This window comes from Oreochromis aureus, linkage group 20 (genome assembly GCF_013358895.1).
Source record: "Oreochromis aureus strain Israel breed Guangdong linkage group 20, ZZ_aureus, whole genome shotgun sequence".
NCBI lineage: Eukaryota > Metazoa > Chordata > Actinopteri > Cichliformes > Cichlidae > Oreochromis > Oreochromis aureus.
Window position 1 is genome coordinate 4,266,537 of NC_052961.1, and position 24,616 is coordinate 4,291,152.

The 24,616-nt window shown below is 40.3% G+C and overlaps 1 protein-coding gene and 1 long non-coding RNA gene across 2 annotated transcripts in view; one reads left to right on the forward strand and one right to left on the reverse strand.

Moving 5' to 3' along the window:
* Positions 1-11,056: 11,056 nt before the first annotated feature.
* The window catches only part of slc6a8 (solute carrier family 6 member 8), a 42,381-nt gene continuing 28,821 nt past the window's right edge, over positions 11,057-24,616 (reverse strand). Inside the window, exons 5-13 of the mRNA XM_039604377.1 lie at positions 18,987-19,121; positions 18,399-18,502; positions 18,038-18,162; positions 14,315-14,427; positions 13,862-13,999; positions 13,552-13,654; positions 13,120-13,220; positions 12,593-12,763; positions 11,057-11,212 (exon numbers count right to left, since the gene is read on the reverse strand). Coding sequence (XP_039460311.1) covers positions 11,078-11,212; positions 12,593-12,763; positions 13,120-13,220; positions 13,552-13,654; positions 13,862-13,999; positions 14,315-14,427; positions 18,038-18,162; positions 18,399-18,502; positions 18,987-19,121 — 1,125 coding nt within the window. The 3' untranslated portion in view covers positions 11,057-11,077. The remainder of the gene's footprint in view (positions 11,213-12,592; positions 12,764-13,119; positions 13,221-13,551; positions 13,655-13,861; positions 14,000-14,314; positions 14,428-18,037; positions 18,163-18,398; positions 18,503-18,986; positions 19,122-24,616) is intronic.
* Positions 11,069-13,057, forward strand: LOC120435240. Its single transcript, XR_005609599.1, has 2 exons — positions 11,069-11,200; positions 12,563-13,057. It is a non-coding gene; the product is annotated as an uncharacterized LOC120435240 (long non-coding RNA).

Below are 24,616 nucleotides of genomic sequence, written 5' to 3' on the forward strand. Positions count from 1 at the left end.
GGGTGTTTGGCATTAGAAACTGGTTTGAGCCGCACGGCCGAGCCTTCCCACCATCCCGCTGGCTCAGCTTTCTCCGTAAACCCAAGCGCCGACTTTTTTTTTAAGCCTCCAGTATTTCTTGTCAGCTGCTTCCTGGAAGTTCAGACTGTGTTTGAGGCATTCAGGCCTCAGTGAATATTTATAATGATCCACAGACCTGCTGCTTTCATGGCCACAGTGCATGCAGTACAGCAGAGGATTTGAAAGAAAATCTGATGTCCTGCTGGTTGAAGATCTGGAAAAAAAAAATAGAAACTTATAGTCCAAAGTCAATGGTGTTTTGTTAAATATGGTCTGATTGAATCCCCTTTAACATGGACTGTAGCCTGCTTTACTTTTCTTAGAGATGTCCCCTGATGCATCACGTGACCACAGGAGGACAACAAGACTCTGATCACAGTCATAAAGTTACAGTTTGGAAACAAGGACAGCTATAAGGATACTCTGCCATAAGTTTAAACCAAAGACTAAGTAAAAAAACTGATCAGAGTAAAAACATTTTCTTAAGTTTGTGCCTGTTTCAGGGTTTAGGTTTGATGGGATAGAATTAGACTGTACATATAGAACCACGTAGGTGTGCACGTGATTTAGACTCGAGCTCAGTTTCAGCTGCTCGTGTTCTGGATATGACGTTATATTTATATGTCCTAATAACAGACTGGTTTAAATAAAGCATCAGGCTGAGCTTCTAAAAGCGTTTTCAGATATTTGATTTGACTTTTGAAGCTCGACAGATGCAAAATGTCATTTTATAGTCACACAGGTCACAAGTTGCACTCTGTTGGCAGATTGAATTACAGATATGGCGCACACTATCTGAGTAAAAAGAGCTCTGTAACGATCTGGAATAAATTTGGATAATAAAAGGAAAATAGATCAAAGTTTGTCCGAGTGATGTTTGTCACCCCCAAGTCAAAGTCGAACCAGTTTAACATCGTGTCCCTTGTGAGAGTAAATGGATGACACAGTTTGGCTGCCAGCTATTGAAGCAATCAGCTGTTTTTTTGTTGTTTTTTGTCTGCAGGCGAAGAGGAGGACGCAGACGTTTCCCAGTTTTGTTCATCTTCATCACTGTTCACAACAGTCTTCTATTTAAATAAAATAATTACAACAAAAAATAAAAATCTTCCTATTAAAATGACGTGAAATTGACAAATCAGTGATCACTGAAGTCATTAGAAATAGACCATGATTGATTTTAATGGATCATTGAGGCAAGCATACGCACACCCAGAGTTTTAATATTCCATTACCTTACCTAATCACAGTTTTTCTTTCTTCTGAAATTCAGAGGTCTGCTTCTCAAACTCGTTCTGAAACTCCAGATTTTAAATCTGATTATGATTGGACAGGGATTACATCATGGATCAGCTCTAAATAGTTTAAAATATATCAAGCATCCAAAGCAATTGACAGTGCATGAGAGTGGGGAAGAAGAGAGTGCAGACAGGGTGGAGTAGGTGGAGACAAGTGTATGAAGAGATTTGTGGCAGAAGGGTGGCAGCAAGAGTGGAGGAGAGGTTTACAAGGTGGCAGAGAGTCCTGCTGTGATAAATGGTTTGGACACAATGGTACTGACAAAAAGACAGGAGGTCGAGCAGGAGGTGGCAGCAGTGCTGCTAAGAGGAGGGACAGTGCAGGAGGAAAAGAGGAAGACCGCAAACATTATGCATGGATGTAGTGAAGGAGAGCAGGCAGAGCAGCCAAAACAAGTCATTCTGCAAATGTTTATTTTCCCTACAGAAGTCGGATTCATTGAACTTCATTCATTCTTCATTCTATAGTTACTCTCCCCCACCTGTGGGGGCTGTATGACCCTCAGTTTAAAGACCACTAGTGTAATAAATAAAACCTATTTTATGTGTGAAATTGTCAAAAATGGAAGATTTCACAACATGATATGCACTACCAGAAAGTGGGAGAAGAAGGAGACTTACAGGTGAACTGAAATGGGCCAATAACCAAACTCAGTACATAAAGCAGTGGTGGGCAACTCCAGGCCTCAAGGGTCGGTGTCCTGCAGGTTTTAGATATCACCCTGGGTCAACACACCTGAATCAAATGATTAGTTCATTAGCGGGCCTCTGGAGAATTTCAAGACATGTCCAGGAGGTAATTTAGCCCTTAAATCAGTTGAGTTGGATCAAGGACACATCTAAAACCACATCTCCCCTCCCCCATGTTGTGACAGCAGATGGTTCGGTCCAGCTCCGCCCTCTGCCTCCTGTTTCGTTCACCTGGGAACGACTGGAGCAGCACACAGGTAATGAAGTTTAGTGTAAACGAAATGTGACGGACTGAAATACTGTCTAGTTCTTAACTGCTTTTTAAATTGTGCGCTCATGGATAAAGCCAAGGACATTTCAGTGCACGAGAGTGGCTTCAGTGTATAAGCAACAACCTGCAGGGCTGAAAGATTAGGCTAGCATACAAGTACTCAAAACTGCAGTTCCTCTAGTTACCACTTGAAGCTGGCTCCATTGGAGTTAATAGAGACAGACTCTTATTTTAAAATATATAAATTTAGAGAAGAAAATAACATGTTTACATCCAGGTGCAAATGTTTCTTCTTTTAAATAGTTTTTGTTGTTCTTGTGTTTTTTCTGGCTTATTTCTCCCATCATAGCAACTGTATAATGGGCTAGTTTTCTTAATAACTTATCCATATGGGTAATGTTAAGGTTTAAAGTTATAGTTTGGAACTGGAGCCCTTCACTGTGTTGGTGGTGGTACTTTCTGCATCATTTTTATGGAATAATCTGGCATACTGTCCAACGAGTCTGCCTCCCAGCGCTGCTGAGTGAAATGCTGCTAGTTAGTTTGACTAATCTGGTGTTTAGTATGGTAGATGTGGTTTGCTAACAAATTATTCAGAACTTAGTAAAATTATTTGTAACTCTTGTCTAAATATGATCACTCCAGAAAATCTAATGGTACCTGCCAAATTACAAATATTAGGCTTCAAAATGTAAAGTTTATAAGTCAGTAGGAGACTTGGAAATAGCCATTTTTATGTACAGTCTGTGCTACATCAAAGACAGATGCTACAGATGTTTTATAAATTTGTAATTTAACTGTCTTAGATGGACTTGTGCATAAAGATACTTGGGTGTCATCTGCATAGTGAAGGAACTGTATGTAGTGTTTGGCTGTATTACAATTGTCAACAATTTTTCAGAAGTCGTCTACTTTCAAGATAACCTTTCTCTTTTTTTGAAGAGCTGAATCCAAAAATATAACATTGAAAATAGCCGATTCCAAGCCATTTAATGTTTTACACGTTAATGTTTAGATGAGTTTTAGTCATAAATTATAAGCTTCTTGTTTTCTCACCTTTTGATTGTCGTTTGATATGTCACCTTTTTTGTAATTATTCATAAAAAGAATGTCATTATAGAGTAGATGTCTTATAAAATATGAGAATTATTCCCTCTCAAAGGCTGCCAGGAAAGTCAAGGTGTGTCAGGGTAGGATGTTGTGACAAAGCATCAGTTTCAGCATTTACCCAGAATATTATACATGTAGATATGTTGGTTTCATCACTTGGCTACATGTCTGTGTAAGGATGAGAAGACATCAATCCATCCAATTTATGCCACATATTCCCAAGTCCACCCAGTGATCTCTCAAGAACAGTACTGTCCAAAGCTTGTTGTGGAAGAAAAATAAAAACATTACCTGTGGTGTATTTTTACATGCTTTAAAAAGGATACTAAGAAGGTCACATATGAGGTCAGAAGGTTGAAACGTTATATTTGTCAATTGTTATAGTAAAATTAATACAATCATAATTTCATTAAAATTGAATTTATTTAAGAAGACTGGCCATCTTAAATTAGCATCTAATCTTTTCTAAAATTCAGACGTTATGATGTATATGAAGACATTTTCCCACTTTAAGTTAAGAATTTTCACTTTCAGCACTGAAATAGCAGCATCCCATTAAAACTGGAGCCAACTAATAGATTAAAGCATCAGTTTCAGTTTCAGTACCACAGTCAGTAGTGTTTGACTACATAAATGGCAGAAGCATTTTGGCTGTAGAGCAGTGTTGTGTGAGAGAAGTGTGATGGTGAAAAAGTATTGGCCCCAGCAAAGAACCTTGTGGAACTCCACCATTAACTTTTGTGTGTCTTTATGTAAACAAATGAAATGTTCTCTTCTTGGTCATAGAGAGAAGTTCATTGACTGAATCGGTCTGTTTTTTGCTTTAGGTTCCTGAAAATCTGAGTCTGTAATTGACAAAATAAAAAAGTGTGAATAAAAGAAGTGAAGTTTTATTAAGGTGAGCTTAAAAACAGTGGGATGTAACCAGTTAATAACTCTCCTTCAGTAGACCTTATACGCCAATAACCACACAGATAGATCAGCTGTTTGTTGTGACATTAGTTTTATTGCTGTTAGTTTACTGGGTGGTGAATGAGCACAGTGATCACAGCAGCTTGCAGCATGGAGACCCTCGCAGGGGTCAAAGGTCGATGAAACACAGGTGACACCGTCAGGGCTCAAAGTTAACTCTTTAACATTGACTCTGCAAAATTTTTGGCTGGTGACTTGTTAACATGAAGCCCCCGAGTTACGTTATTATTATCATTAGTACGACTACTAGTTACTTCGTTAAGCTACTTAATCGAGAGTCTACTCTACAGTTATGGATGGAAGACTGTGGTTCACACAAATCACAAAGACACAGTTACAACACTGAGGGCACCATGTAGCTGTGTTTGAGCTGGGACAGAGGCAGGACCTGTTGGCATTTGGAAAACTAAAACCTAAAAAGATGAGCTGAAATCTTTCCTATCTGTTGCGTGTACACGTTCACTCAGAATATTTCCATCTGTTACAGCAGCGGTCCCCAACCTTTTTTGCCTCACGGACCGGTTTATGCCCGACAATATTTTCACGGACCGGAAATAAGGTGTCGCGGATAAATACAACAAAATAAAACTAGTGCCGGTACCGAAAAAAAGATTTATTCATAACACACGTGAAAAGACCCAGGAAAACCGAGTTAACGATAAAAACGATAACAAAATAATGCTGAAAACCGATAAAAACCCTGAAAACCATACATTTCACACCTGAGCCTCAACTCTCGCGGCCCGGTACCAAACAACTCATGGACCGGTACCGGTCCGAGGCCCGGGGGTTGGGGACCGCTGTGTTACAGTGAATAGGTTCAATTAATGAGGTGACTGTGATTGGATGGTTTGGTTTTGTACTTTGCCTTCAGTGGAAGCTACTGAGAGAGTCATTTCGCTCACTTGGCTTCCAATTATTTTAGCTTGATCTTGTGTACACTTCAGTGTTTTTATTGAACCCTTAATTGATTTCAGCAGGTTTTAATTGTCAGGGGTCTCTGTCTCTGTTTCCAACCCAAACTTGATGACATTTCCCAGGGGAGGAGCGTGCCTCCTGCTGGTTCCACTGCTGCAACAATCCCACCTGAGGTCAGCTTCCCAAAAGAATATTTCACACAGTGATATTTTTGGTTGTTTTTCTGCAGCACCAGTTATTTGCTTTTCCCAGAAAACCTTCCTGTTGTGTCACGAAACGAAACCTTAATGCATCATCTCGTTTCTTTGCATGTTCCCTTTTAGGCTTCCGTAGCTCTGGGTTATTTGGACGTTAAATATTTTGGCAACTTATCGGCTGTAAAATAACCGCTAAACATTCTGCTAACATCTCTGCTGTGAGTTTTCTCTACTTTACATGGTGTCTGAGAACAACAGGAGGATTCTGGGAAATAAACGCTCTCCACTGAAGGAAACCAGCTGACCGAAGTGTCATTTATCAAAAACCTGAAGTGAATAATCGGACAGTCAGAGCAACATGGACAAGTTCAGGGATTTTTTAAATTTAAATTAAAAAGCATCTGTTCTGTTCTATTTCATAAGATTTTAAAAGCAACGTTTTAACTTTATTGAATTAAAATATAAAACTTAAAAACTAAACATAAAAGCCTTTTCTGCTCTGTTTCAGGTGTGATTTCTGTTGTCCTTAATGCTACATTTCTGATTTAATTTTTACAACAGCAAATTAGCATTTAAATTTTCCACACAAAAAAAGATCTCAAAAAGTTGAATTGTGGATATATTCTGGATGTGCATTTCAAAATGCTGCATAAAAGTAATTTGCTAAAGATATTCACATTCTCAGCACAACACATCGATGCCTGACATTAACTTACTTTTTACTTTATTTTAGTTCTTACTCTTTAAAAATCAGTTTGTTTGTTTGTTTTAAATACTTGTCTGAAAACGAATAATAGGCAATGCAGGCATTAAAAAGTTTGATATGTAAAAGGTCAGTTACATCAGTTATTGTTTATTAAAAAAAAATAGTAAAGTGTGGCTTCAGTCCAAATGAGACCAGAACATTTCTTACTGTGGGAATCCAAATGGTGCTTTGGGTCATTTTTGTTGTCTGAATGTCTGATTGTTCGTCCAGAAAACGCAGGCTGAAGCACAACCGTTTGCATAGCATGTTCAGTTCACACCACCATCTGTGACATCACTCACTCCAGCCTGAGTGAGGAAAACCAAAAAGAGCCACCTTCCTGCACCTGTGCAGGTGTGCTTTACAGCATCCAGCCTGGCCGTCTCCGGTCACAGTTTTGGATTAATGACTCTGTCACAACATGTGTTTTGGCAGAAGAGCACACACACACAAACTGACATGAAACAACATTGATTTTGTAACATACATGTTCATTTTCTTAAATGGCTGTAGATTCTTTTTGTTTTTTCACACTCTGACCCACCCAGGCTCCAGTCCAGAAACAAGACGAGAACACTACAATACAACTTTTTAAAAACTCAAACATTGAACATTAAACTGTGAGTTTGATTGGTTATTGCTGTAGGTTTAGTTTTATTAATGAAATAGCAGCTATCAGTGACATTAGTTACTGATAACTTAGTGAGTTGTCTGTATATTTTAAAAATGAGAAACTTTGTCTCTGATCCGTTATTGAATTAGTTGTGTACAATAACTGAAAGAAGGGTTTGTATTGAAGTATTTTCGAGCTGACGACTTAGGTATTAGGTTTCCATTTGTGGTCTGAAAATGACTGAGTTTGTCTTGTTTGTGTCCATTATGCTGTGTTGACTTCTTACTTTGCATAAACCAAACATGATGGAGGGCGACTTTTATCATTGTTGTAAAGGATGCAGGTTTTTGAACTTAACCATTTCATCCAACTCATTTGTTTGACTGGATTAAAAACCTCCATCCATCCTGACTGAACAGGGCTTTAAGCCACAGATTAAATACAGAAACCAGATTCGTGTCCGTTTTGGTCCGCGCTGATTCTGCTAATGCTGTTCTTTAAGTTCTCGGGTATCTGGCTGTAATTAGTGTCTTAAACTAACCGGTGGAGTATCTTAGTGTTTTTTTTGTTTTTCTTTTCAGCTGCACGCATGTTGGCACTGTCACTCCAGGTCTGACTACCTCACTATACTGAGATAGTGAGTGGCAGGAGCTTACTAATTATTTCAAATGGCAGTTACAGTCAGCAATTATCAGCAAATTGACTTTAAAGGATTGTTTGTCATACTTTTCTATCAAACTCAGGTAATGACGTGAGAGCCGTGGGGGGGTCATTGGGAGAACACTGATATTGATTAAAACACAAATAAAAATAATCTAAAGCTAAAACTCTTCAAACACTTGAGCACTTTGAACATTACAAGTCAGTAAAAGTAAAAGAGAGAACCCAACAGATTCCCTTTCGAAGTTTGCTCAGAGCCACACGAAACCTCGACATTCTTCATATCACTGCATCGCAGCAAACCCGCCAGAATAATAGCCCCGCCCTACACTGGTTGTTCACGTTAGCTAGTCAGACACCTGTGTAAAGGCCTCGCAGCATCAGTGTGTATCAGCAACATTAAATTTTTAAAAATTCAACCTAAAAGTCCCCAGTTTAAGTTGTTTTAAAGCATGACTTTTTGTTTTTATTGGCGTTGGAGAAACTTCCCACAATCCCCTCCTGCTACCGGCCGGTACTGCTGACAAACCTTTGCATAAAAAGCTAAAAGAAATTTGCTTTGAAAGTTTGAATGAGGAGTGAGGTAGCCTAAAGCTCGAGGCACCGCTTTGCTTGTGTTCGCCAGCTAAACGTGAACAATCAGCCAGAAATCTTTATCATCATCATCATCATTATCGCAATTATATACTGCATCAAATATAGATAACACACAAAGATATTCAATATATATATATTTGTCATATTGTATGTATCAGCAAAATAAAAGCCTCCATAAAATAAATCTCTGATTCATCTTACAATATGTAAAACAAAACGCGATTTCTAACACGATTCTTTTTTTAAAAGTGCTAGCAACATTATTTCTTTTTTTACAGCAATGTGCAAATGTATGTAATTTTCGCATATTTTACATTCTAATTATTAAAGTTCCCCATGATGGGTGGATGGTGAGGGGTTGCTAGGAGACAGAGTTGTAGACACGCCCCCGCAGACTGCTGATTGGTTTGATATAAACCAGAGCCGTACACAGGACGTCCTGTAGGGCTCTGGGTTTGGCTAGTCAACCGTTCAGGCTCTAGAGTTAAGACAACAATGTAAGGCAATGCTTGGCACCACACTGAGTCCTCCGGCTCTCATGTCTCCACCAACTGACCGGACTGCAGGTGAACACGGACTCGGTTCTAAAGTCAAATTGGGTCTTTTTCTGGTCTTCAGACTAAACGTGCATTTTGGGTCCGCTAAGCAAATCAGTGGATGTCCTACTGATAGTTTTTGTAGCTAATTTTGACGTTCATGTTTCACTTCAGCAATTTTTCTTAAATTTGAACGCTTTTTATACGGTATTTCAGTACTTTAGTATCTGCTCATCTGTATGGTGCAGAAGATTTGCACAGGGTTCACACATTTCCAACGTTATAAAATCATTACCACAAGAAATTAGCCCCATGCTATTTTTCAGTGAAAAAAAAAAAAAAAAAAAGGTGTAGCACCCAGCTAAATCAAATTTATCAGTTTAAGCAATAAAAATGATCCCTTACTGTCATTTTCTGCTGTTAATTTTATACAAATAATAATATTTAATTGTGTACAGTTACATAAATTTGTCTACAACTGACAGTGTGTGAGTGTGATTTCTTGTTTTAGTTTATTTTTATTTAAAAATGTGTTTAAGTGTTTTAAGTAAAGTAATTGTGCATATATTGCAGTTTAACTTCATGAATGTGAGTTAGTGTTACTCAGTCAATGCATTGTGTAAGGAAGAGCACTGATGTACTTATATTACCATTTTATTGATACTAGTTTTCTTATTTCAATTCAGAAAGGTGCCACCATCAGTGGTTCAGTAGGAAGAAGTGAGGTTTGGATGGAGGACTGCAGCATCGATGAGACTGAGACGAGGCAGATAGAAGAGCTAACAGGTTGATTTTGGCAGCCTGGAGCCCTGGTCTAGGATCAGCCCTGCAGGGCGGGCAGCGCCCCATTTGGCACTTTAGTCGACCTGGGGAACACTGAACGAAGCCCGACCTCTGACCTGATTCTCACGCAGGCCTGAACCTCCTCACAGGGAGGTCAGACACATGACAGGGAGGGGTTAAAGGTCAGATCCAGTGAGATTTCAGTCTAGTTTCAAATCAGTTTCAACAGCTGATGGCATCTGTGTGTTTTCTGTTGGATAATATGAAATATTTTCACAGCTAAGAAGCTGCAGTGTTGTCGTGTATTCACCCTGGTTGGGGTTAAAAGCTCTGAGAAGATTTTACTGCTCTTATTAATTGTTTTTGATTGTGTTAAATTTAAAGCCCTCGTTATAACTCTGACTGAAGTCTCTCTGGACATTTCCCTCTGAGATCAGATCTGTTGTTGCAGATCAGAGGTCAGCGGTCAGAGAAGCACGACACTGCTCAGGAGCCAGGACTGTTCTGGGATCAGTAGTAAAAAGCTGGTGATTTGTAGTATTTAGCTTCAGCAGAGCTGCACCGACATACTGAAACGTTCAAAAGGAATCAGAGCAGCAGTTTGGGTTTTAGGATTTGGGCCTCAACAATCAAAATGCTCACCAAGAGGTGTCTGAGGAACTCTCTGAGCTCAGTCTGGCTTCCTGGACCGCTGGTTTGCTTGATAACAGGAGGTTGAACTTTTTACTCTCCAGTCCTGGAGATCGTTTTACCCGATAGTTCTGGTTCTCGGTTGATCTTTTCTTCCCTTTTAATGTTTGACGACGGGACTGAGTCTCAGACTATTTCCTGTCATTTATTAAATCCTGTTGCAAAGCAAATGACCTCTGTTAATTTTCTGGGTGTCAGTCAGTCTGTCTGTCTAGAACTCTGTCTGTGTGAATAAACGGCCATTACACCTACTGGAGATCCAGAATCGTAAATTTAAAAACAACACAGAGCAATAAGTACGCCGAACTCCAGCTTAAAATAAAAATCAGTGAGCACAAGTCCCTTTAACGTTTAATAATGAGATGATTTTATGTAATGGCAGTTTATTAGTTAACGTTTGCACTTTCATTCCACCCACTCAGAGAGAAGATTGCATTGATACTACCGATTATCGGTGATGGAGGAAACCTGACCTCCGACTTCGACCTCGACAGCAGACATGCTTTTGTTTTGTTTTTTTAGAGAACACAAAATGATTCTGCCTTTAGTGAAAACTTTAGATTACCCTTATTTAGCATTTTATCCACATTCAGGGAGAGTATTTCTTTTTCCTGGTTGTTCGAGGTTGTTGGGATTATGAAAAGCTTCCTGAAGGAGCTGTGTCACTCCTCTTCTGCTTTGTTCTTTTCTAGGTATTAAAAAAAATCTTTAGCGTTGGTCATTCTAGTGACATGAAGAGACCAACTGATCAATAGGTCCAAGGAGACCCATCAATCAATTAATCGAAGGGCAAGGCAATCAATCAGTCCACAAATCTAATCAATCACTTCGAGTCCTTTCTGAGGCCTCTGTATGGGTTGGAGGTAACGCTGAAGGTCGAGTGTGGTGCTGTCGGTTGTCTAGTCGGAGTTGGGATGGATGGACAGGGATGGAGTCCTGCCTACATGACACTCTCGAAGATGATGACTTTGTTGTCATCGGTGCCGGGCGACATGGAGCTCAAGGACTTGATATCCGGGGCCATGTACTCCAAGTGATGGGCTCCCCACACCGGAGTGGTCAGGTGGGCCCAACGCTGCAAAACATCAACAAACACGTGGTCACGTGTAAGTCATGTGATCTGGAGGAATCGCTTGGTTTGATTAAAGCTTTTCCTGTTTAGAAGTTAGACATACTGACCTGGACTGTGAAACTACTTTATGTTGCAAACTGAATTTTCTGCATTTCAAAGCAAATACTTTTTTGTCTCTAGACGAAGACCCAACAAAATTTCCTTATTAAGGCCTCAGTCACAAAAATATGTCTTGCTATCCTCCAACTCGTTGGCAAGAGGTTGCAGTCTGTCGCTAGGTCTCAAAGACGATACTGTTCCTAAAACATCCTTGTGATTGCTTTGATAACTACCCGATGACCATGGTCACCTAAAATTAGCATGGAAGATGACAACTTATCTGCAAACGCTCACTAGCTACTCGCCAAGTGGTCTGCTGACAGTGAAAGCAATCGCAGGGAGAACTAGTGGCAGCCAGCACCTCAGGGGAGCAACGAGTACTTTGGTGATTGTCTCCAACCACTCCACCACCTAACCTTCTATGTGCCCCTCTATTACACTCATAAATCAAGTTAACCCATTTCAGCAGAGGTGTAGGTGCTAGCTAGAAAGCTCGATGTTTCCAGACTTTCTACAACAGTACCAGTCCAACCGTACTCGCTCTCCCCTCTCCATCGAACTTAACCTGTCACTTCCAGATCCTTGAGCTTATCGTGATGCATGGTGCATGTTTATTGACTTATTTGTATTTAATACAGCGGTGTTAAAGTGAATTGTTCTGCAAAACTCTAGCAGGTGATTAACTGTAAAATAAAAATTCTTAGCCAAAGTTGGTTCCACAAGTTTGGAAACCAGAAAGTTCAGAGAAGATAAGTCAAATTAATTCATCTGTAATGTTGCATGTGTATTATTATTCATTTAAGGTATATTTCCCAGAATTTAAAGGGTAACATGTGTCACCACGTGTGCTTATTCTTAGGCATGTTACAACAACGACTCTATATAAAGTTGGACAGCGTGATGTGATATCTTAGAAATGACCTCTGCTGTCACTCAATAGGAGTGTTTGCATTAGTTTAAGTCCAGTCACATGTTCTGCCCTTCATACCAAGCTAAGAGCGCTGGGACAGACATTACAGTTTTAGACCAAATTTCAGGTGGACTGAGGTTTGCCTTTTGCATTTTTTCCAGAGCTGCAGGTTAATGTTTACCTTATAAAATCTAAATGTAAACTTTTTGTCGTCTCGAGAGAGAAAAACGGCTAATTTTGTTATCTGGATAGTAACTACATCAGTTTTAGGTCAATTTAAAGTCTGCATGTGAGGTAAGTCAGTAACTATGTTTTCTAAATACATTCATAATCCTTTGTTTCAGCGTGCACGTCCAGTGTGAGCTGGTGCTTACCTCTTTGAAGGTTCCCTTGGCTCTAAAGAGTTTGTAGAGAAGGCTGACAGGAATGCACAGCATGGAGGACAGAGCCAGACACCAGCCGATCACCTCGCCCCACCATGGGTACACGTACACATTGTTGTAGGTCAGGGGCTTATAGTTCACCAGGTGGAACAGAAAGATACCCTACGGGTGGAAAGGGGAGATTAAAGAGGAAGATTGGCACAGATTTGGCATCATTTACATGCTTTGTGGTGTTGATACTGTAAGATTTTATTATGTTGTCACAGCAGAACTGAAGAATAATGTTGGTCTATGCCTGTTAGTTTTAATATGATTCTGCTCTATGCTCAAGAGACAGCAAAAGGTAATAAGTGTATAATCAATATAAATCTTTTCTGAATTTGTTCCTCTACAATAATCAAAAATGTATGTATGCACTCTGTTTCTAATAAACTGGTATTAGTGCCTTAAAGACTAGAGGAAAACTGATGTGGTTGTGGGTTTCTATTTTTGGATGGGATAGTGTTGTTGAGTCTTACCATGCAGACACATGGAGTTATAAAAGACCAGCACCACTTCATCCAGGGGAAGGGCCGGTAGCCGATCATACGAGCCACATCATCCATGAAGCGGTCAGCACCTGCAGTTCATTAATCAGCAAGTCAAAGACCGGAAGATGCTGCGGATTTTTCCCCACTCACATCATAAAACACTAGAAATTCTCCATGATTGTATTCACACTATGACATAGCTTAATAGTCTGTTGTTGACATATTATTCTGTGATATTGTATTTTAGCTTGTGACAAAAAACTCTTTGACCTGTGACCTTTAATATCACATCATCTGAGATGATTTTCAGACCTATTTTGAGATAGGTTACCTCACTGACATACTTTACAATGGCTCTATTTACGATCACGTTGCTATGAAACACTACACTGCCCGTGTGTGTTTGTGTTTATTACATACCGTAGACCCAGGCAACTACTATGCATTCCCAGAATGCTTGCCACAACAGAGTCATCCCACTGGCCGAATAGTAGTCAAACAATTGGAAGACGTACATCCCTCCCTGCAGAGACAGAGGAAGAGACGGCTCGGTGAACAGTGTCGATTTAGCAAACCAGTTCATCAGCTGAAGTGTTTCTTGTTCTCTCAAGCTCCTTCATGCGTTATGCGTTTTCATTTTTGTTACTACGAGCTATTAAAAGACAGTTTATTTAAAAATTGTATAAATCATCAAAAATTTTAACTTTTAAGGGAAAAGTCTTCATCCAACCTGTGTCACCATGGAGAGGTCAATAATGAAGCAGAGTAAACAGCATATCGCCACAGCGATCTCCCTTTTGTAGCGATGATAATACTTTCCAGGAAACAGATCCAGAATCCCGGTAACAAAACCCTCCACCCCGACAAACTGCAGGGACAAACATGCAGAAAGATCGTCAATCCATCTGGAAAACACAGTGTCTTCAGTGACTCTTTGCTGAACAGAAGTGAAGGAATAAAGCTGAATACAAGTAAAATATTAAAAAACAGTTAAAATTTCTCTCCAAACATTTGCTTCTGTGGCATCCCCCAAGGCTCTGCATTAGGACCACTGACCTATTAAACATTTACCAACATCCTGCGCGAAATATCATAAATTCAGTTTATAGCCACATGACACCCATATTTATATTTATATATATTTATATTTAATTAAAGGTGTGATACAGAGTGTGTTGGTCACCTGACTGTCCAGTCCGAGCAGCAGCAGCATGAAGAAGAAGAGTGCCGCCCACAGCGGGGCCACCGGCATCAGACTGACTGCCTTCGGATATGCAATGAAGGCCAGACCTGGACCTGAAACACACAAACACAGACATCAGACACTTCACAGGATTTTAATATGCGGCTCAAGTTCTGGCTCATACAGTATATATGTTTTCCCAACACGTGCACAGAAGATGTAACTTGTGCAGAATTTAAAGCTGCAGAGCCACCAGCTCATGTTCTGGCTCTACAGTATAAATATGAAAAGAGTTGGTTGGCTAAGCGTTTGACCATGACATCATTGTTTGTATCCACGATCAAGGTTGACTTTAGAAAATTTTTTTTCAGGAAATCAAGTACTATATCACATGAAAGGGCGTGGAGAAATCTGTACAACACCCATTTTATTTTTTCAATACAACGCTCTGCGATGTCACAGTGAAGCAATAACAGGCTGACGTCATCATACTGTAACAGAAACATCGTAAAACATCCAGGTTTTAAAGTAGGTTGTTCTACTTTAAAAGCTTGTTTTTCCTGATTATCAAAAGTCTCATCTGCTCAGCTATGGTCAGCTTCACATTTCACAAAATAAATTTGCTGATATGTAGAAAGATTAAAGGTGCAGTACAAATATTTACAGCAGGACAAATCACGGCTTGTTTCATCAGGATGTGACACAAGCACAGAAATATGCAACGGAGAGCTGTCACATGTGAGGTGAAAGGCCCCGCTTAAATAATCCGACAGTTAATACTGCACACACACACACACACACACACACACACACACAGTGATGCTAATACTTTAAACCAGTATAGACGTGTCAGATGGGATTCAGTAAATTGGATTTACTTTTGTTCTTTTTACAGCAAGATTAAAATAAAAGATTCATGTCCACACACACACACACACACACACACACACACACACACACACACACACACACACACACACACACACACACACACACACACACACACACACACACACACACACACACACACACACACACACACACACACACACACACACACACACACACACACACCATTCCTGAGAGGTACACCAAAATATTTTCAGGCAGATGAAATGAGAAAGTGAAGACTTCAGTAACTCATTAATGCACATTTCATTTATTCACACGTTAGAGGAACACAGCGATCCATCTTCTGTTTTGTTTTAGTTTATTTAATTGTTTTACATTAAAGAATAACTTTATTAGATTGATCGGTTTGAATGTTGTTCTACTGAATTTTATTTAATCTTTTACTTATAAAGCAGTTTTATTTCATTAAACTTCTTTTTTCTGTATGACCGAGCTCCTTTCTGTTGTACAATTTATTGAGCCTTTTTATTATATTTTATTATATTTCTTTTATTGAGCTATTATAGCTTATTGAAGCTAGTTTCTTACAGGGTGTGTTAATTGATTTGGCATCCCAGTTTTTCTGATAAACAGTGCATGATAATTTGTGATAAAGTGTATATATAATCTTAACTTGTACTTTACCATTAGAGCAATTAGATAAAATAAGATGCTTTTAATGTCACACCGTTGATGAGGCTTTGTTGTAGTGTTGTTGGTTTAACCTCTGACACTCTGAGCTATTGCTTGAAAATTTATGGATGAGAAACTGAAATACAATAAAACTCATTTTGATTATTACCAGCAGAGAGTGAAATTTAAAAAAAAAAACTCCATAATAATATCAATCATGCTGCTTTCACCTGATCAAAGTCATGAATAAGAGGGTAAATAACAACCATAAATCAATGAGTCAGCGACACTGATGTTATTGAACCTTCTCTAAATATTCTCAACTGCTCATAAATCTGAACAACAGAAATGAAGCAGACTGAAAGATTCAGCACCTCCAAGTCTCAGAGTATGATTGTCAGAAAAGGGTGGAGTTACTGCTCCAAGTGGAAGAGTTGAAATATGAAGGGCAGGCTGAGATCGTGTCTATCAGATGGCTCGGGAGCACCTCAGTATCCCTCCAGAAGAGCTGGAGATCCGGGCATCAGAAGATGGATGGATGGAAAAATGACCAGTTTTAGTTTAACAGTGTTACAGCTCAGCTTCCTAAACACACCAACAGCATCAGACTGAAAATCCTACGTTGCCTCGTTCTTGAGTTATTGCAGTTTTCAGAATTCTTATTCTGACCTTGAGGTCGAGGTCACTAAGATTCGAATTCATCAGATTTTTAGTAGACACACCTTTGGTATCAAATTGTATGAAACCTGCATGAAACTCCTGCATTTGGCCCTTTATCATAAACTGTATATTTATCACAACCACCTCTCCACCAGGACTGTCGCTCTGTATCTGGGGGCTGAGGAGGCCAGGTGTAAACAGCCAAAGAACTGTCATGTGACTATTCTTACCTGGCTGTAAACATTATCTCCGTGGTTAAATAAAGCCTTCATTAAGTTTGAATGAAAAGCTTTGATCCGAACAGCCGCTCAGAGCTGCAGCCTTCTGTGGACAAGCTAAATATAACGGTGTGTTTGTGATGCCACGTCATGTGCCGCTTAGCTATTAATACACACACTGCTGGCTGGAGTCTGAGACACACACACACACACACACACACACACACACACACACACACACACACACACACACACACACACACACACACACACACACACACACACACACACACACACACACACACACACACACACACACACACACACACGGGTTCATTCAGGTCTTCATCACAGTGAAGTCAATCCTTCTGTAATCATTATTTTTATAACCACCATGTTTGAAATCATTGAGGCTACACAATTATCAGCTGACCTCATGTGACCTGACGCTTTTTTCCCCTTCCTGTTTTTCCTAGAATCTGGATCGTGATTGGCTCTTAAAGCAAGGATTATCAAAGCTGGAACGTGCACCACAGTGGATGGAAGCGCTGCCTCTATATGCATGTATAGCACATCCAAAAGTGTGAGACAGAGAGTAAAGATTTGGACGTTTCTTTTGTATTTTAATGCATTTAATGCATCGTTACAGTGAAACACTCCCATGCTTGGTCTCGTTTCTCCTCCTGAGAAGTAGTATAGAGATGCTGCTCATCCTCCCTCTTTACAACTAACAATCTGACTTCCAATACTTTCAGATTCACTGTGTTTCTCATTTATCTTGCTGTCACAGTTAGCCTCGTTATGCTGGAAAACCAAAGCACAGCTATATTTAAAGCTCAGTATAATGCATTTTTGTTAAACCAGCCTCCGAGGCTTTGGGGTCGAAACAGGAGAGCACCACCAACGACACCATTTGTTTAGATGAGTCTGATCTGATTTTTTTATCTCATGTTTCGTGTATAATGTTACTGTGTTCTATGTTTATATTGAACATGGTTCAAGGTTCAAATAGCACGGTGCACTTATGTCAAAGTAATCCCCATGAGCTCAAAGCTCAGGCTTCAGCCTGCTCTTATTTCTTTCTGCGCAGCATGTACACCAGTACTCGGTGCTGCCCCTCTGTAGGCTTCTGGAAGTTTGCCAATCAGATGGAAGTTAGCTTTTTGGGAGGAAAACCTCCTAGCGTTTATAGAAAGGAGCTAAAATAGCAAATGAACTTAATTAAAATAATTATTTACACTGTAAATCGTGTAAAATCAAGCCCAAGAATAAAAAATGCATAGGAGGAAATTATTACAACAGGTCTGGTGTGAGTTTTTACCTGATTCAGCGACCTGTGATATGTCGACTCCCTGCTCCGCAGCCATGAAGCCGAGAATAGAAAACACGACAAAGCCGGCGAAGAAGCTTGTCCCGCTGTTTATGAGCGCCAAGATGAAGGCATCTCTGTGAGGAAGAGGAGAGGAAACAAGGCGTTCAGCACACAGCAAAGGTTAGACTGCGTTTAAGGTAACAATCAGGTTTAAGATGGAGTAAATTTAAAGATTTACAGGGTTTAGATGAGATGACTGAAGTTGAAGGAGTTGGTGAAGTGTGTGTGTGTGTGTGTGTGTGTGTGTGTGTGTGTGTGTGTGTGTGTGTGTGTGTGTGTGTGTGTGTGTGTGTGTGTGTGTGTGCCGTACTTGTAGCAGTCATTGTTAAAGCGGTTGTAGCTGCCTAAAGCGGTCAGAGCACCAAGGCCGATGGCGTAGGAGAAGAAGATCTGAGTGCCAGCATCTATCCACACCTGTGGAGTCACATGGGTCATGTGGGTTTGATGTTTGATGCTTTGATCAGCAAACATTTAATGACAATAACTAATCAATAATTGATGACAAACACTGCTGCATCTTGGATGCTTAAGCCACAAAAAAACAACAGTAAGCTTGACAGCCTGAAACCTGAAGTAACGAAGTAGAAAAACTGCAGGTATCTGTACTTTACTTGGGTATTTATTTTTCTCGCCACTTTGTTACTTTTATGTTTTAACACAAATATCTCGGCTTTCTACTCCTTACATTAGGTTTAAAACTTCAACCTAAACGACGTAAACGATAACACAAAAGACAATCCTGCTGGTGTATCTACCATGAATGCACATGACAAAAACTGAAATTCAGAATTTTATAATGAAGACCCTTTAATATCAGAAGGAGAGGCCCAGTGATTGAAACTACCCCACGCAATGACATCGTCTGCCTGTAAGTGAGATTTCAGGATGATGAACTGACCTGAGCCTCCTCCAGTTTGGACCAGTCAGGTTTGATGTAGTACATGATGCCATCGTAGGCTCCGGGCAGGGTCACCCCTCTGACCAGCAGGATGATGAGGACCACGTAGGGAAAGGTGGCCGTGAAGTACACAATCTGAAACACAACCATACCATCATAAAACACACAAGACTTTTCACTGAATCCATCAGTCTGTCAAAGCTTCAACTCGAAACTCCAACTCTTTGTCTGTTTTTCATCATCTGCCTGTGAAACAAGCAGATTAGACCGTCTCATTGTACATCTGCAGATAAATGCACAGTGAACTTTTGTGCGTTTGACTGTTTTATGTTTGCAGAATTGGAGTAACACAGATTCAGTTACCTAATCAAAATCAGGTAAGTGAATTTGTGTTACATAAAGGGAATGAAGAAGAAGGGGTTTTGTTTCCTGACCTAGAAACCTCCAGGTGGTTTCTGCCATACCCCCCCCCCGCTCCATCCGTGAGAATCAGGTAACGAAAACAAACGAGAAGAAAGCAAAATGAACCTGATCTGAGACCTGCTGAGACAGAACACACACACACACACACACGGAGGAATGTGGCGTTTCAGCACCACGGAGAGCGTCGGGTCCCAGTTAGAGTCGAGTGTCAGTGCAATCACAGCGGAGCACCTTCTCAGGTTAACACACACTCAGTGTGAAGCTTGGGTCGTTCGGTTCAGTGTGTTAAAGAATCAGAAAAAACATTTCAGGTGTCTGTTTGAAATTTTTCTCAAAGTGATTCATATTTTTAAAGCTTGCACGTGACCTTTTGATCTTCTGCTTTTTCAGCCATTTCTAGCATATTATTCTCATTTTTATTGCATGTGTTCATCACGGTGAGTTCTTTTAATCCTGATTTTTTTAATGTTAACTGATTTAAATTTTATCTCACTGATAAATCAAGAAATGTTTGTATATGCAGGATGATTAAGACCAGAATCTGTAGGCCAGTTTGCTAACGAGTCGTCTCACATTGGGCCTTAGAAGCCTGTTCATACGACAGTCACATGACACTAAAGAGTGAAATCTCTGGATGGAAGGACAAGGGTGTAACAGAAACGTGGCTCTTCATAGTAATAAAGAGAAAGCATGCATGTAGCCACCGTGTCAGCACCCAGGTCTGTTTGTGGGCTCCACATATTCAAGTCTCCACTTCAGCTTTAATCCCACTGCGATCTTATTTTCTGGGGCCGAAGGTGACTGCGGGCATTTCTCACTATCTCCAGGTTCGCACTTCAGTCAAGTACATAATCATGTCAGAACTCAGTTCGTCTCTACTGTCTGCTCTGCCTGTTTACTAAACAAGATTCATATTTACAATGAAAAAGTCGAACATTATGCCCAATTAAATGTGGGGTTTTAAAAATAATTCAAACTAATGTTTCCGACCAGACATCTTGCCTTTGTGACTGGATTGGCTGTCCCTCTCTCTCTTTTCTCTCTGTGTGTCTCAGGCTGTCTCGCCCTGCTCTGACCTGATGCTCAGCTTTCAGCCTCCTGCTGAAGACAAACAGCAGATAATGTTTCTGTTGGTACTGAGAGTCCTGCGAACGCAGCTTGACTTGCCATGAGACTAAAAACACAAACACACACAGACTCTTACATAAGAGATGCCGTATGTGTGTAAACTACCCCATGAATGGAGCTGACGTTTAGGTCACACCGTGTGGACCTGTGTCCCAAAACTAACATGTCAGGATTTGGTTTTGAGTGTTTTCACATTTAAGGGACCAAAATTCTCTTTGACACAATCAAACTTTCCTCTCTTCACCATGCAAGAAATGAACTCTCACAGCCTTGTTGTGTTGTGACCAAACAATAAGACTCAGAGAGTACAAGCGTGAAAACAGCTTCCTCTGGAAAGCATCAGCGCTCACACTTCTTCATGCATCTCCTTGTTAGCAGACATCCCAGGCTCTAGTTCTGCAGGCAGCTCTTTAGTGTATTTACCCCCCATCATAACTGAATCAGCACTACCACCATGTCTCGCTGGCAGCTGCCTACCTCAACATAGAGAAAACGTTAACTTGGGAACCGCCCGCTCTGTCCTCAAATTTTAACTAACATCACATGGTCTACGGTTGCTACGTCACTGCTACTCTCATCCTGTGTGGATGATCTTTCATTCGTGAGGTGCTCAAAGTAGAGCCGCTGCTAGTTTGGGAACCCACCCTAAAGAGCTGGAGGAGGTCCGGGCATCTCTGCAACCTGACCTGGATCACGGCAGAACATTTCTCAGTAATTAAATAAAAAACAGCAGGAAGTTCCTGCAGAGTCTTAAAAGCCCTTCCACCGAACATCTTCTACATTCACTTCATCAAACTGCTGTAAAGACACAGCTGACCCGGATAATATGAGGACACGGGGTTCATGAATGCAACACAGAAACAAGCCGCTGGATTCGTCTCTATTCAGGTGAGCGCAGAGGTTTCGACTGCACATGCTCAGTCTGATAAGTGAAGCTGTTTTTCATTGGGTCATTTTAGGCGACACCCTAAACTGAAGCAGTGAAAAGAAGAAAAAAAGAGAAGAAAAAGCCATTTATCTGATCCTGGGAACGTGTGTGTCGAGGGTGTGTGTGTTTACAGATGTGTGTCAGAGGTTAATGTGGATTACGTGCTCTAGTTTTGCAGCAGCTTAGTGTGGTTTCCTTTTCAAAATGGAGTAATAACAAAACTGATGTGTTTGCTTGTTATGACGACCTTTAACTCGACAGCAACACTCCAGCTTTTCCAGCTTTTCAGAAACACTCCTACACTGTTAGATGTTCTTCCCATTAATCACGCTTTTAACACTCCCTAACCGCAGCCGGTCAGTTTTTCAAAGAGCATGATTCACTTCCCTTTGTTCTTTGAGTGCAGCTGGGTCAAAAGGTCTGCGAGCACATAAAAGGTCTGTCACATTTTTATGTAAACACGGAAATAAATGAAAATATCCAGAAACAAAAGAAGTCCTGATCTCGGTTTCCAGGTAATCAATGAAATAAGTCTGAGCCCTTCCACTGAAGCAGCGCTCAGATAACACCGGTGCTCTCCACCTCAAGTTTAAAGCAGAACAAAGAGAAAGTGTCACAAGTCTGATTATTTTTCAGAGAAAAGAGGAACGTTGCCTGTTGGACTGAAAGTTAATAAGAGGGTAGTACACAAAGTTCTCAAACCCTGGATCCAAAGCAGAGCTGTAACACAACTAAAAGCTTTGGAGAACTGCTTACAAACCAAAGCGTGCTGGCTCATTTGGGCTTTCCTGCACACCTGAACTCAACAAACACTCCTGACATCACAAGAAGCTCCTTGGAGCCAGATACTGTATATAAGGGGACACCACCCATTGGTTCTGGATTCTGCATTCGAACTGCAAGCACAGATGTTCTTGCTGCACAGCCAGCCAAGAGATGACTCCATTAAAAATGCTTCAAAAGGCTCCAACAGAACAAACACAGCGGAGAAGCCAGGAGATGGAGATGGATCACAACAGATGCCAGCTTCCTGTTTTTAGCACATCAGACACACATTACCTCTAAATCACAACAGAGTCCAAATGAATCAGCTGTAGAATATCGCCTGCGGTTTTCTGCGCTTGCAGAACAGTTATATTTTGCTTTGTGTTGTCAGATCGTGCAAGGACAACATGATTAGAGCTGGTACTGTTTGTGCAGTTCTAATACTGCTGACATTAAAGGAAAAAGGGGGTGGAGCAAACAGCGGGATATCCTGAAATTCTTCCAGATCTGTCACCGACTTAACAGTCAGCTGGCGTTTTCAGCAGGAAGTAAATATTTTGGGATTAAAGCGAAACAAATAGGAAACAGCAGAATTTTCAGTGTTGATCTCAGACTTTTTAACAACATTAAGTCTTCATTTTAAAACATACAAAGAAAATATTAAAAACCCTTCAGGGTGAAAAAGTCTATTTGTGGGTTCCAGTTAAATCCATCCTGTATCCTGATGGTTTTTCTGTTATTTGTCCTGTTAACATCAGACATCAAGAGATTCACAATTTTACTGTAAGAGATTAACAAAAAACAGCATTTGCATAAATTCTGTAAAACTCTTCCTTTACCTTATGTGTATTAAAAATCAGATCCTTGGTGATCAAAATAAATTTTGGATGGTTTGTTATGTACTCTAAGTTATCAGCTCCCTGAATACCTCTTATCTGCCGTCCCATAGAGAGAAGACACTTGGTCTACCTGTGCTTGTACTTCAAAAAGTGTCCTATCATCCTTTGTAATGAATGATAAATGGAGAGCAGTTTAGATAATGGTGGGAATCTGAAGTGGTTGTGTCATTAAGTGCATTTAAAATCTACTTGAAGTCGTCACTATCATGACCTTGAAGCTGGTGCTTGGGAATACGGTCATTGCTGTAAAAGGGCCCAATTTAACCCAAACCAAATACAATAACCAGGCAGCCAAAGATGCCTCCTGGGTAAAAGTCACCTAATCTATGTCACCTTTCCTGCCTGCCTGGACGAACGTTTGTTGATCTTTCAAAGGAGAAACACTCTTCCCATTATTCCCGTTTAGTTTACCATCAGGTCCACCATGAATTAAAGTCATTAAAACTCATTAAGCCTCCTTGTTTATGAAAGAGACAGCCTACTGGTGATGCAGGAATGATAACTCTACTCTATTTCTAAACTTTATGATTACGTATCATAAAGCTTTGTCTGTGCATCAGTGGTGACGACTGACGCCTCGAAGTATGGTGGAAATGTTTTGGAGTAAATTGCAGTTATGCACTCAGGCTTTCAAATATTTATTCTCATCTTTTCTCCTTTAATATTATCCCTGCCGAGTCAGCACACGAACAGGCGTGACTCACTCCTCTGTGCTCATTTGTGTTTGTGTGCTTCTAGCATCAGAGGCTCTGATGTCAGGCTGCTTCTGTTTGGCAGCTGTTCGTCTCGATGTTGAATTTAGTTTTATTTTTCACACTAAAGGTCTTTCAGAAGGATTTCTGTTCATGTTCAAAACATTGTGCACAGTCATAGAATAACAGGTCCTCTGTAATCTTTAGGAAACCACAGTCATGAATCTCAGTGCAGAAGGCCGGGTAACATTTCCCTTAGGAGACGCTAGCAAACTAGCTACTCTTTTTTTTCTCTTTGCCCTTATATTGGATTTCCTCGTGTTCCTTTCTGGCATCTTCCTTTCTTGGCCTACTGCTGGCCAAACAACCAGATCCAGGGTCAAAAGAAAAACAAAGCAACCAAAAATGCACTTCCTCTTATGGCCACTTGAGGCAGACTCCAGCAGTGAGCTCTGATGCTGAAATATCTAACCTTGCAGTAAAAATAAACATGTTTACAGCCTGCTCTTTCAAAGGTTCATTTATTTGTAATAACTTATCAACCTGGATAATTAGATTAGGGGCGTGGCCACTCCCCTAATCTAAGGGTGTTCCAACGCAGCTGTGGCTAATAAGCATCCTCTGGGCCTCTAACTGGTAACAGTGAGCTGTGTTACTGTTAGGTGTTTATGCACGTTTAGTAGTTTTCCTTCATGTAGAAAACCTTATACGTGTTTCACCATCTCCAGCACTTTGTTTGTCCGTCTCTCTTACTGTTCCTGTCTCATCTTTATTTTTGTCCAGACCTTAAAGGCT